Genomic DNA, 14,339 nt, shown 5'->3' on the forward strand with positions numbered 1-14,339 from the left:
CATGGCGCGCTGCCCATTCACCTTACTCCCACTGGTGGGTAAAATCTAAAGACCCAGCCAAATCCTTCCCAAATCTCCACCGTCTGTCTCACCACCTTCTCGTATGACAAATGACACATCAGCAGAGGAGTGTCCTTTTCCTGGAGGGCATCGATTGTTTCAGGCAACTGGAGAGAAGCCAAGCTCGAAAGAGCCCGGTGGCAGCCATTCGGAATAGTAAGACACCTGAAGCGCATCATTCGGGGTGCCTCACACACAGGAAATTTTGGGCTTGTTTACAGTGGGCTTTATAATAGCGAGATATTGTACGGAGACAACACAACATTGACAGCCAACTGGCTGTCTGGGGCAAAACCCCACAGCTGGCTCAAGACACTTGACACACACACTGAATTCTTGAGAAGAGCACGAAAGATAGGGATTGGTGTGTTTTATTTTTATATTTTTTCTAATTTCAAAGTATTCACACTTCCCAAATGCTGACTAACCAGTTGTCAGGACAAAGCTACTTGCAGTAAGTGTCCTGGCATGCATGGCAAAACAAAGCCTTGGTTTCCAGCCCATTTGCATAAAACAGAGATTTAAGGAAGGAGGGGATTTGAATTTGATCAGAGATATCTGATTTCCTTTTTCACACCTAATGCTTTGCAACTTCAAATTAAGCATGCCTACCTGATAGATGAACCCGCTCATCCGTGGGCTTGCAGACAGCATGAGCAAAACATTGGAAAACAACAAGAAATACCGCTCTTCTTTCTCCTGCAGGGATAAGAATTTAGGTTAGTCCAGTTCACAGTGTATCACAAGTACTTTCCTGCAGCAAAAGGCACCCACTGCAGCTGGAACCACAGCCTTAGAGAGACCAAACCCAAACCAATTATTTTGGCTTTTTTTCTTTACAGCATCTTATTTCTATACTGGCTTTTCCAGGGGAGCCTGCATACATTTTTGTCTGCATCCTGCTAGTCCTAAAGATATTTTTAATTTCCTCTTCCCATCATTTCAAAATGCCTCAGAAGACTAAGACCTTATGTCCCCAGCACTTCACGTCCCAAACAAAACTCTAGGACTAGACTCTGCAGAGTTTTGTTTTACAGGTCTTCCCTTCCCAGGGAAAAGTTGCTACAGCAAGCAAGTAATTCATCGATAGCAGGCAGCAAACACCAAACATGCGGTATTCGTGGGTCTAACACTATTGGCGAGCATCTGCTGAAAGCACAGGTGTGATACTTCGGGACCAGCGATGGGTTTGGCAGGGATCCCTCCGGTTCCCTGCTAAACACAGTCAGCTCTGGAGTGGAACACCATTACAGCCACCATGCTGCGCACAGGACGTGGCAAAATGATGATGCTAATGCACACGTTAAAGTCACTCTCATTTCTCAGAGTAAGTCACAGGGGGAAAGGAGGGGAATTAATGTGCTGTTTGACACTAAGACACTGGAAAAGTGTGTCACTGAAGGGCTGAAGCTAAGCAACCAGGTCTTGATACCTGACTCCAAAGATGTGCACAGTTCCAGTCGTGCAGTGCTTGTCCAGGTAAAATTATGTATCGGCATTATTTGTGAGCACTTTGCTGGGCTGGGGTCAGAGTAGTTGTCACCTTGCACAGCTGATCCCCCAAGCAGAGGGCATTTGGTCACAATGTCTTTACCTGGAAGCTGCACTCACCTCGCTCCCCCCACTCTGCACCATAACCTGGGACATGTAGATGATGTTCCCCATCGTTTTTATGTCCTCTCCTTCCCAGCGCTGAATGGATTCAGAAAGGATCTGCAGCTCAAGTTGTTTCCTCTTCCTCAGCTCCTGACACTGTGACTGGAAATCACCACGGTATGTTTTGTTAGCAAAAGTGCAGATGCAAACGCAGACCATCCTAAGGAAGATGGTTTCACCAGCCAAACTTGCTCAGTGCTCAACAGATTGCACCACATGCAAAATTTGCCTGCAGTGCTCCAGGTTTCACCACTTTACCCCAAAAGAGACCCAGAACGATGAGACAAACTTAGCAAAGGTCGATAGTATTGGCCAGAGTTACACATAGAAAACGCTTGCCATCTTGTGAAAGCATCACTACTTTTCAACCAGAAAAGCCTGCTTTGGCTCTATTACACAAACCTTGTCAAAAATCACACCACAGCAATTTATGATGTAATGAATATGTTAAAATGTCAAAGAAATTGCATACTGTACCGAGCAAACTTTTCTTTCCAAACCAGTTCTACCTCTGAGAGTACAGGGTCACATTTTCCAAACCAAGATAGCCACAGAGTTAAATGTTGCTAATTTTGCTGGTGTTCAGAAAGACTCGTCCAACTTTGCTGAAACAGCAAAAAGACTTATCCTTGCAGCGCTGCAAAGCCCCCACGACTCAGATAGGCAGATATTTTCTTATCAAAATCTGCAAACCCAGAAGTGAGAACTTGGCACAGTATTTCAGCAATGCAGTACAGCAACACGAAAGGCAGCTTCCGAGGCTGCCGTAACTCAAAAGACTGCAGCGATACTTCCAGTCGTGGACTCAGAGCTCCACGGAGCAGCCGGTCTTGCAGCTGCTTTCAGCAAGCAAAGGACAATGCTGACTGAGCAAAGGCAGCCCTGCGAATCCAAGCAAAACTTGTTTTAACTGACCTTTCTGCCAATGGGAAAAATTGCTGCAAGGCCAAATCTGGGCTCAGTTTTCACCCACTGCTTGGTTTTTCCAAACCCTGGTTTCTGATGGAGATTTTCCTCCTTTCAGACTCAGGAAGGAGTCGAGTTTCATGCAAATTCTTTGACTATCCAGATCTTCAGGCATGCCCAAAGGAAAGGCTGCCCTGGGTCTAGTATGAAAAGACACAATTTTGTGGGGGCTTCCTCTGGTTTTGCAACTACTGGGTGCTTCAGCAGCTCCCTGACTGTCTGAATTCGAAGTTCTCAGGACGTAAATTCATACTAAATGCACAGCAATCCATCACAACCTGTACAGAGGCACCAAATGGCAGAGTTCTGCAATTACTGCCCTGCCTTTGCCCAGGAGCCTCTGGTCCCAGGCATCATGCTTGCGTTGTGAGGAGCATTCTCTGCCCATCTAACCTCGAACCCATGCCAAACCCCTTTCGTTCTACCATAATTACACTGAATTGCTCAGTGCACTTCTCAAGTAAAAAAATTACGAGCATTCCTAAAGATGAATGACATCTTATAATTTAACTGAATTATTCCCCTACTACCTACTAGAATTAATGGAACGGGAGCTGAGTTTCTAAGTAAATGTAACATGATCGCCCTTTCCTGTTTTCTATGAACTTTCTCCTCCGCATCTTTTATCTGCACTGCTAAGCACTGAAAGCCTGCATCTGCCATGCTAAGGAAGGAAGTTGGACCACATCTGGAGTGGTTATAGTGAAAGGTATTTAGTGGCTACAAAGAGAAATGATAGCTTTTATAATAATCGAAAGAAAGCTTTGCTAGGTAAAACCTTTGTGCATGCGGATGGTTTTCACCCCTCTTTTTGATCTCATTGCACTAGGATTTTGAGGGGCATAGGTAATACAGCGCACAGAAACAGAGCTGGTACCTTCCTCTGACTCATCGTTTTGCTGCCGTTTGTCCTTTCCCCACTGATGGCCATGGCACCAGGAGCCACAAATATCTGCACCATGGCCAGGGCCTCCTGACGCCCGTGGAGCACATCTCAACAAAGCCCTGAGCTGTCCAGTGGCTCAGAGGGGACCCTTCGGCTGGCACCAGCATTTGAGCCAGACACCGGTACTACTCCTTCACAGCTCACCTTCAAGAGCAAAGGGCTGTATAGTTGTATAGTTTCAAGTGGCAAATGGCCAGGGTAAAAAGGCAACAGGAGATGAAGGGTCCCAGCCTCCACCGCTACCCATACATGGCCTTCTGTAGCACTGCGCAGAGCCAAAGACTTCTGCTGCTGGGACCACAGAGCCAGCGTGTAACTGCTGAAACATGCAACCAGAGGGGCACTCTAGGCTTGAAACCTGAAATTAAGCATCTTTATCACCCATCTTTTCCATTCCAAAAGACCTTTCTTTTCTTTTAAATGAGGAGACAAATGTCAGGCTTGACTCATTCTTCATGAAATGCAGCTCTGAAATGGAGTGCTCTATTTTAAGAATTGCCACCTACCACAAGAGACTTGAAGGATGTGATGGCTTTCAAGATGTCTTCATGATCTGCATGCGCCTCCTAGTGAAGGGAGAGAAAAAGCCCTGAATCACGAACAGCAACAGCCCTGCGAAGTGCCCAACATGACTGATGGCTCCAGTGCCCCCAGGGCTTGCAGGGCCCCAGGGGCAGGCATCAGGGACTGCAGGGGGCAGCCCAAATCCCCCAGCTACCAGTGCTGGCTTCCTCACCACCCTGCTCAACTTGGCATCTTTTAAAGCAGCTATGCAATTCAATGATATCGGCCTATTTAATGAGTGTAAAGAGGCCAGAGCAAGACTAGAGATGATTTTACAAAGCTTAAGGAAAATAAATTCAACCAGGCAGACCCTACAGGCAGGTAGGGTGGATTTCTAGTTTCACATTCACAAATGGAACTTCTGTTAGTGTGCAAATATTCCAGCCATTACACCATCAAGGGTGCAGTTTCCATGAACATCAGTGGGAGCTCCAACTCTGGGTTTAAGGGAGGGCACATCCCAGGCCAGGGAGGGGAAAGCAGGATGCTGCCTCTTATCTCTGGCTGCAGCTGCACGCTGGTACACTCCCTGGGCATTCGGGGCCCTACATCACAAGCTCTTCACCATCCAGACCTCATGCCAAGCAAATCATAAGGTATTTAGGCTGTGATGGAGCTACCCCCATGGCTTTTCAGAGGCCTGCCCCATCTGCAGCTGTGCAGCAGTGCAGGGAATGCTGTGCTATACATCCACACTGCATACACCCACATTATATACATACATATGCTTCCCAGGGCATCACAGCTTAAACCTCAACCCTCCTTACTCATGCAATAAAACCTCTACTCCCACACCCGGCTTAGAAACTAAAAGAAACAGGTGACGTGCGTGTCCCTGAATCCACTGCTGACCCTGACATGGCACTCTGCAAAGAGCACGCCGGTCTATGTATGGTCACAGTGGCTGCATCCAAGCTCAGCTCTGCCCCTGCAGCTCAGCCAGGCCAGGCGAGAGGAGGGGAGGTCAAGTTTGCCTAAGGTGCAGGGTCTTATGCCCTTTCCTATAAAGAAAAACCTCTTGCTCAAACACAGTGGTTATAATCCTTTGGCTGGGGCATGGATTTGAATGATCATGGCTAAGTCTGCTGAGTAATTAACTGGTGGTAATTAATATCAGAAGAGGGAAAAGCGAAAACATTTAAAACCAGATTGTTACTTCTTGCTTTCCTCACCTCCTGGTACTGGAGGTCTGCACCATGGCTGGAGCACACCACCAGGCGAGCAGCAGAGCCAAAGCAGTAAGGGACAGAGATGACAACAATGCCTGGGTGACAAACGTCCCAGAGCAGATCTGCTGCCCGCTGAGGAAGTCTCTACCCGCTGGCTGCTCTCCCTGCTCCGAGGCACTCGCTCCTCCGCCCCCGTGTCTGCACCGGCTGCCAGATCCACGCCTGTGTGCGTGGCTCTGCTTCCAGCCCGGAGCGCAAGCCTCGGGCGAGGAATGGGGACATGCCTGTGTGCAGCAGGAGTGAGCAGCCAAGGATAGAAATCCCATAAAACGGTTATAAAAATACTGATTTATTAGGTGCTGGGCAAATAAATGCCAGCTGTAGCCTGACTCTGAATTCCACTTTGGGATTGGCCCATATTTGGCTCAGGCAAAGAGCAGGCGATGTCTTCCCACAGCTTCCCCCAGCCTCCCCCACCTTTCCTGCTTTGGGGCAGCTAACGTCCCATGCAGATATAACAGCCCCTTCCAGCTCCTTGGAGCGGGGGTTAAGTACATTTAGCAGTGTGATGCTTCAACACTAGGGGAAGGAGCAGAGATGCCTCCTGCAGTTTGGGGACAGCTCTTGCAGCACCCAGGGGCGCAGCCTGCCTGGTGTCCCACCTACCTCCATGTGCCGCTCCAGCTCCTGCAGAAGTGTCACGTATTTATCCAGCCTCAGGAAGGGTTTGCTGAGGCTCGTGGTTAAGATGAGAATGCCTGGGTTGGCCGCACCCTGGCTCTCCATGAACTTCTCCAGCTCATCACTATAAATAGATACAACAACAAGAAGCTGGGCTCACCACCGCTGAGGGCTGTGTTTTGCTGCCTCCCACTGCTCTCCTGAGGACCAGGGCTCTCTTCTGAGCTGCACTTGACTTACAGGCGTTCCAGCCTCCCCTCCCAGTAACCACTTACAAACACAGCAGCACAAGAGCCCGCTCCCCGGGGATGCTGCGTGGTGGTGGGTGTTTGTGCACGCAGTGTCTGGGGCACATCGGTGATGGCACAGCAGAGTGGCCCAGGGCGAGGTGTCTGGTTGATGGTGTGGGCTGGCTGACAGTGCTCATGTCATGTCAGAGGACGTGCAGCGATGTGGTGGGAGCTGTGCCACCGGGACCCCTCTGGGACGCTGCTGTTAGCACACGCAACGCCCATGTCAGCACATTTGTCCAAGCTGATTCTTTAACAAAACGGGTCAGGCTAGTGAGAATCATTTACAGGAACCCAGATCTTTGTTAAGCTGAATTACAGCTGGATTTCAGCAGGTAAGTAAATATTGCAAGCTTCTATTACAGAAAGGGAAGAATTAAACAGTACAGCTGGGATCCTGGCTTTAACATCACTGTAGGGAGACAGCTAAGTTGCCTTAGGGATGACACAGTGCTACCCTTTCAGCTTAGTGTGCTCTTTAGCATGACCTTACACAAATTCAGGTGTCTGCTCAAGTGGGACACACTGTGAAGGAAGGCGTTATTACTGTGATCTATCAAAGAGTCTGCAAAGCAACCAGACAGCTGAACAGCAGCTCAATTATTAAACTGGGTAACTCTGGGTGATTTTAACGAGCATCCTCCTTTTGCAAGAATGTGCCCCACACCATCTTGCCACAGGGGAACATCCCCCCCATCTGCAAGTGTGTGGGCACTGCAGCAGTGGGTCTGAAACAGCATGCGGGTCCTTAGCCTATAACAAGCACAGGAGCTGCTGCTGCAAGGGCCGAGGGAGGCAAAGGGTTATTGCCTCTGCTTTACCCAGGGCAAGAGAGCTCTGCATGCACAGACAGGACCTGTGAGACCAGCTCAGGTCAGTGCACGGCAGAGCTGCACGAGCTGACCAAAGCAGCAGGCGATGTCTGCACGCTGCAGCAGAGAGGCAATGCTGAAGAGCCCAAAGCCTGCCATCAACATGCGGGGCAAAAGCCACGCCGGCTCACACGCTAATGGCAGAAGTAACTTTTAAAGGAGGAATTTCGGTCTGGGTCTCCTCCTGCATTACTCACCTGTGCTGCGTGAGGACATTGACTGCGGACGGGTGGTTAGCACAGTATGTCAGGTAGAGGGACCGGAACTGGGGCATCAGGTTCATAAAGCAGCCTCCCACGCGTTGCTGGTTCTCGGAGAGCCTGCGAACACCAACACACCAGCACACTGTTATTGAGGCTCTTCATCTGCACCCTGCAGCTACGACACACTCACCCATCTGCCCAGGAGCCACCCACTGCACGGGGACACTCCCAGGTCACTGCAAGACTGGAGCACCCATCCAAACACCCGTGCCTGACACTTGAGAAGGAGGAAGAAGGTCCTCAGGTGAGAATGGATGTCTGTGCTGCAGCCAGTATCACAGCCCAGCACCAGCCCGGGACACAGGGTGACCCAGCCTGCCCTGTCCCACCGGCTGAGATGCAGATGGGATGCTGCAGCCCCCTGTGGCTGGTCCCTAAGGGAAAGGATTACCTCTGATAATTTGCTTTTTGCTCACAGGTAATCCCACCTTCAAGCCTACCATATCTCCCATCACGCACGTGTCTGCATCTTTGGGCTAGTGACACTCTGAAGTCAGCTGCTTCAGCAGACAGCTGAATAGTAGAAATGTCAACATTTCTTCTACCTCCTGCCAAAGCACTACCTGCTGCCTTTCTTCAATCCTGTTATTTTCTTCTATATTTAACAAGCCTAAGACAGGAGCCAGGAGGAACGTTAATGAATGGGTCTTTCTATTATTTTTAGCTGCAGTTTAATAGCTTAACACCCTCACTGCCGTGGCATGAGCTTACTTTGCAACATCTTCCAAGGCTTGATTCAGTGTTTGCTGAAACGCGCTGATTTCTTCCACATTTCCCAGCAACGATGCGATGTCCACAGCGCTGAGCCTAGAAGAGTCAAATCACCAGTTAGCACCAAAGGGATGCTGGGCAGTGCCTCTGAGCACAGCTCTCAGGAGCACCCATGGTATCTGCAAGCAGCCCTTCCAAAAAGGCCTAAGAATTTCTGTTTCCCCAGATACACCATGGGGCATGGGGAAACACAAAACCCATGATCTGTGAGCTACAGAACACAGCCTCCTGGAGAAGATGTCTGCTGTCAAGGATTACCTTAATTGGATTTTAATCACTTAATCACGCTAATCTTCTCAGATGTTTAGCTGTCTAATAGACACAGACAGATGGGATTTCTTCCAGGGGCGGGGAGGGAGGTGTGTGCACAGACACAAAGACCGCTTTGTCTTCATGGGCTCATGCTGTGGGTTTCCTACACGAGGAGGGTCCTGCAGCGCAGCCCCTCAGGTGGGGGTCGCTTTGTTCCCTAAGGTTGGATTTTTCCTAACCGAAAGCACCATGTCCGCTTCTGTCATCCTGCTTCTGTCACTCCCTTACACTCCTCGTTTCAGCCATTTGCCGCCTACAAGGTAGGCAGGCTGAGAGCATGGGAAATTTTCACAGCTGGAGATATCCCAACGTGAAGGTTTGGGGAAGGAAGGCAAGACGTGGAGGGACTTTAAGCAGATCGCTGCATAGATGGGGAGACGGGGAGATCACTTCTTGCTCAGCAGCAGTTTGGGTTTAGCGAGAAGCAACCTAACCACAGGAATATGTGCTGTTGCTCACTAAACAAAGAGATGACTAGGAGGTGCCACCTGGGGCTGAGAAGTCACAGCAAGACAAATTACAAGGGAAGAAGCCATGCAAGGCACACCGCCAGGAAACATGCATGCCAGGACAGCCACACAGGAGCTTGCAGATGGAGGCAGCAGCCAGCCCTCGGTCGGACAGAAATGCCCGTCTCTAGCAGCTGAACGCCTGCATGATTGCTGAGGAATAGGAAAAAGCAGAAACCTGTACAAACGTGTGGGTTTTTTTCTGGTTCACAGAGAAGTTGTGAGGCTTTACGAGAATGGCAGTGACAGTCCCTAAACATTCAAAAGCAGGAAAGTAATGAACTATGGTCAATTTTACGGGGTTCTGTCCATCTCAGATGCCCTTATATCTTACTTATCATAAGACTGGAGGGGTCTTAAGTAAGTTCCCAGAAGTGACTGTAGTTCCTTCGCATAATCTCGTTCTGTTTCCAGAATATTTTGCAACACCTAGGGTGAGAGACAGAGCACTGAGTAGATCTTAGTACTAGGGACTAGTCAAAGGAACATGACATCAGCTTCCAAGTGTGGCAAACCACAGAAGTGTATTTTATGTCCATGAATGCATTTAAAATTGTTAATGCAGAACCCAGAATGCTCAGGAAAACCCTGGTGGTTCAATTTATGGATTTTACATTGCAAACCGGGGGAGGCCTGGACAGCAGGTGTTAAGGGATGTTTCTTCTTCTCTGGCAAAGCATGAATATAATGTAAGTTCAGATCTGAGTTTAGTATTTGGTTCCTGAGAGGCTCATGCCTAACCCTGCATGCAGAACTGGCTGCCAAGGTATGCAAACAAACGATTCGTGCATGCATCCTGGGACCACCATTTGCACAAAGGCAGGCAACAATTTAAACACAACAGTGGCCAGAATAAGGACGGCTCTTGAGACAGCTCAAGCCAGGGCACAGCTCACTGGCCACTGCAAGGAAGTGCCCAGTTTGGCTTGGCCCTGCGATTCCACCTCAGCAGCCAATTTGCCTCCAGCACAGGGTACATCAAACCCATGGCCCTCGCTCCCAGATTCTCAATGCAGGAAAAAAAAAAAAACAAAAAAAAAACACACTCCAGTTTCTCAATGCAGAAGAGCTTTTGAGACAGTGGAGGTGGTTCCCAGCTGTCTGGAGATATTGTTTCTGCTTTGCTTTGTTTGAAATATATTTAGACATGCTGATGAGCATGTTTCACCTCCAGCACTGAGAGGCAGGGATGTCCACATGCATGCATTTTATCTGGCTTATACCGCAGGGCTTACTCAAGCCTGGAGGAAGGTACCTGCCCCCTCTGCCAGACATCACCACTCTGGTAGTGAGATGGCAGAACAGGCGATGTTTCTCTAACCTTTCTGCAGCCACACGTCACAGCCTGGCATACCGACCTGCTCCAAAACCAAGCCAACAAGCCAGGCTGGGAGCTGTGACCACTGCCCCTTCTCGGGGGCTGCAGCTTCTGCCGGAGGCAGTGGGCAGACAGCTCGGGTGTAACACCTCCAGCCAAACCCAAAAAAGAGATCGTGGGTCACAGCCCTAATCTGGCTCGCCTTGCGCCGTGACGTTATCTCCCTACCTTTATCGATGGGAGATAGTAACAGACAGGAAAGGGCTGGGACTGAGATATCGTGCCTTATTCTCCAACACCGATCTCAAACTACCACCCCTGCTATGCTATCTTAGTTGCCTACTTTCAGCCTCTCCTCGTGACATTTTGCAGTGACTTCCACTTGTGGTTTATTGTCTTGATAGCCCTGAATCAAGCAAATGGCAACAGCTGCATTTTAAATACAGTCTCATCACCAATTGTTACAAATCGTTTCAATGATTTCTAAGGTAAGGAGACAGTTCATAAGATTAATAATGTGCTACTTATTAAAATGTATGATCAGCACTTTAAAACTTACCACAGGGTAATAATTCTTTGTCAGCTGAGTGCTTTCAAGTCCTTTTAATGCTTTGGGAGAGAGTGGTTTATCTGTACAAAAAAACACATCAATAAATTATAGCGCACAGCTCTCATGCTAGCAGGAAGAGTCACTGCTGCATCATGTCCAGCAAACATAACATCACCCCTGTAAACACACAACTTCAGTTGCAGGGTTGGTTTTTCTGCTTCAGAAAATTCAGGAGCGAATCGACGACGTGCAGTCGCTGGCTGCAGCCGAGCGAGCCGCAGCCGCGGCACTGCACAGCACCTGGCAGCAACTCGCAGGTTTGCTCCCAAACCCCTGGCAGCAGCCCCGTGTCTGGCACTGTTTGGAGCTACAGTGCGCCTTCACCTGGCCCGCAAAATTTGGGTTTTAAAAACAGGTGTCTACCAAAGATGCTGGATAGAGCGTTTAGTTCCAGGCAACTCACAAACTGAAGCCAACGCCAATCAGTAAATTAACCACCCCTGATCCACCCCTGCGGTCACCTGTGATGCAAAATCCGTGTGTGAATGAAGGCAGATTTGAAGAAAAAAAGCTCACGCAAACCTTGTCAATTCTCGTCGTCCTTTTCTTACGCATTTGCTGAATCGCTGCGGACGCCACAGGTGCGCACAGGCACGGACGCACCCCCAAACCAGCCCCCGCTCCGTTGCTCCTTCCCTCGCAAAGCGCGTCCCCTGCCAGCAGACCCACCAACAAGCAGCGTGTGCTCACAGCAGAGGAAGCAAGACCTCTGCTGCGCTGCCGCCAGGACACGCAGCTGGGAAACTCCCACATCTGCTGGGAGATGTTCCCGTCGCAGGCCGGGTTCGGTCTCACGACCCAGGTGAGAGCGGCTCTGACACCTCTGGCCGGGCAGCCCAGAGGCATGGTCGCAGCTGCGGAGCCGGCCAGCCCACAGCCCCTCGGAGGGCTGCGCTGTGCAGGGCGGCCAGGCCGGCCTTTCTCCCTGTACGCACTCAGGGAAAGCAATTACTTTCACGCTGACAGCAGGGGAGAAGCTGAAATTGATAAATTCAGCTGCTGGGAAGCGCGGCTTGGCGTATTGTCTAATTATTGCCCTTGTAGAGCTTCCCGTCGCTTCCAGCCAGGAGCTCTGTGCCTCGTTTAAAGGCTCCGAGGAGCTTTGCTCCACGCAGCTAGTTATTTCGACCCAAAGGGCACGCTTAGGACACGGTGGAAGTACAGACACTGCTGAAAAACGAGTGACTCTATTTAGAGTGACAAGTCTCGCGCTTCGGAGGCGAGGAGAGCAGCTCCCGCTGGCTTGCAGCAAGGGCTGTCCCCCGGGCAGCAGTCATGGTGGGTTAGCTGATGCTCCCTGCATCGGTCGCTGAAATACAGCCACGGGCCCTCGAGCAAGCGGAGACCGCTCTTTGGCTTTGTGCCTGCACCACGGGAACAAGCCCTGCTCCCACGTGAAGTGGGAAGACCGGGGGGCAAAAGCTTTGCACATAAAAAAATCTGACGGGCTCCTACATCGGGATCAATGGGGGATTCATCCGTGGCTTCAATGAGGTGCTGCTTCATGCAGCTCCCATCTGACCTATCCCGTGGGACTGAATTTTGCTCTCCTTGTATAAAGTGGTTCTCTTCTCCACTCACTGACTTAATTAGTGATTCCTGGGTTGTGCCAGACACGGCTTCAATCTCTGCTGCAACGTCCTGCTCCAGCTCAGACATCATTTTCCCAGAGGGAAATAGTGGGAGATGAGATATCCTAACAAAGATCATTTCATTTAGAGTTAAACAAAAACCGGCCTAATTCTGAACACTTACTCATTACTTTTGTTCTTCCTTCCTCTTCTTTTTTGATTGCTAGTGTGGGAGTAACGATGTCTAATGGGGGTTGCACATTTTGCAGCCCTTTTGCAGCCCACTCCTTATGTCTCACGGTATTTGAGGCCAGGGCTGATCCTGACCCACACAAACAACACCGAGCACACAACAGGTCTGCATCTATTGTAAGTCTTCAAGGCACGTTAAGAAAAAACAAGTTTACTGTCACGCTTCCTCAGAAGCACAACAGGGTGAACTGCTTGAATGGCTATGCAACACCACGGGGCAGTTCGCCAGGGGCATGCTTCATGTCATCATCACCCCACATCTGGTTAAAATCACATCTCAGAAGATGTTAAGGACACTTGAGACAAAGCTCAATAAAGGCAAGTGTCATCAGCTGGATTGTTCCCTCGCTCTTTTCTCAATACTGCCTGTAGCTTCACAGCAGAAAATGCATCTGGGGGAAAATGTACTATGTGAAATCAGCCATTGCTATGCACAAAACCAGGGGTCCTTCCCTACGGCCATACAGTTTTTGTTGCTTTCCTCGCTGAGACCGGGAGTATCCATTCCACCACCACCAGAAATGGCAGGATCAAAGGCAAATGCATTGCCTGTCCTAGGTCTCTAACAAAAAGCTAATTCTGTGTTTCGACACTGGAGCGACCTGACAGCTCCCCAGAACAGCGGGAGGCAAGCAGACCCACGGAGCAATCTCCAGCCTCGTCCTGCAGCGACGTGCCGCTGTGCTGCTGGGGCTCGGCAAAGCACACCGGGGAAGAGGGCAAAGCAGCTCTCAAAGAAGTCATGCGAAAGCCTGAGCTTTCCCCTCCCGGCGCCATTCATACTTCCATTAGCACTGCTGCTTTAAGCACACTAACGGTCCCTAATAAATAGCAGCAATTTCCCAAAGGCATAAGGATCTACACTGCATTATACCACTGTCATTCAATCAGCCCTTGAAAGCAATTTGCTTACCGGTGGATTTGATTTCTCTGACGTAGTTGCTTGGGAACCAGCCTGTTTTTCCATTCAAGGTCCCTTCCCACCAGCCCCCTTCTTCAACCCGGGTGACATAAATAATGTCTCCTTTGTTAACGGAGAGTTCATCCTCATTGGTCTGCTTAAAATTGAACCTGGCCTTTACCACCAGCTGATGACTGCCATTCTCGGTCATCTCCTAAGGAAAGAAACATGGAAAAACATTAGTGGATAGTCCAAAAAAGCAGAAGGCAGTAGGACAAGCCATTGTTCTTTGTTGTTACAGCTGTTTTTTTCAGTATTGCACTTCAAAACAGCGGTAACATCTTGCTCTTGTGTAAGCACTCCCGCCAGAGGATCACAAGGTCCCTCCCAAGAATTAACTCAGTCTCACAGTGCATTGGGAAGCAGATAAGCATTGCCCTCTTCATTTCCCAGAGAGAAGCACCACAGTTTGAGAAGCCACCACTAGGCTCTCTCCAGCCCAGGCAGCAAAGCTGCGATGGAGATCAGGGCAGAACAAGCCACGCTGGCACGCTCGACCCAGAGGTACTGCTCACATCCCTCTGCCCCCACAGCCATTAAACCCTTAAGAAAATTTTAAATAAAGGAT

The 14,339-nt window shown here is 49.6% G+C and overlaps 1 protein-coding gene across 11 annotated transcripts in view; it reads right to left on the reverse strand.

Moving 5' to 3' along the window:
* ARHGEF6 (Rac/Cdc42 guanine nucleotide exchange factor 6) overlaps positions 1-14,339 on the reverse strand; it is a 40,954-nt gene that overhangs the window by 10,592 nt on the left and 16,023 nt on the right. For all 11 annotated transcript variants that reach the window (XM_067005219.1, XM_067005218.1, XM_048078266.2 and 8 more), the window contains 9 exons: positions 13,724-13,925; positions 10,937-11,007; positions 9,394-9,488; positions 8,179-8,274; positions 7,402-7,524; positions 6,028-6,166; positions 4,135-4,194; positions 1,672-1,818; positions 673-759 (listed from right to left, as the gene is read on the reverse strand). In XM_067005219.1, the coding sequence (XP_066861320.1) occupies positions 673-759; positions 1,672-1,818; positions 4,135-4,194; positions 6,028-6,166; positions 7,402-7,524; positions 8,179-8,274; positions 9,394-9,488; positions 10,937-11,007; positions 13,724-13,925 (1,020 nt within the window). The remainder of the gene's footprint in view (positions 1-672; positions 760-1,671; positions 1,819-4,134; positions 4,195-6,027; positions 6,167-7,401; positions 7,525-8,178; positions 8,275-9,393; positions 9,489-10,936; positions 11,008-13,723; positions 13,926-14,339) is intronic.

Source organism: Anser cygnoides, chromosome 13 (genome assembly GCF_040182565.1).
Source record: "Anser cygnoides isolate HZ-2024a breed goose chromosome 13, Taihu_goose_T2T_genome, whole genome shotgun sequence".
NCBI classification, from domain to species: domain Eukaryota; kingdom Metazoa; phylum Chordata; class Aves; order Anseriformes; family Anatidae; genus Anser; species Anser cygnoides.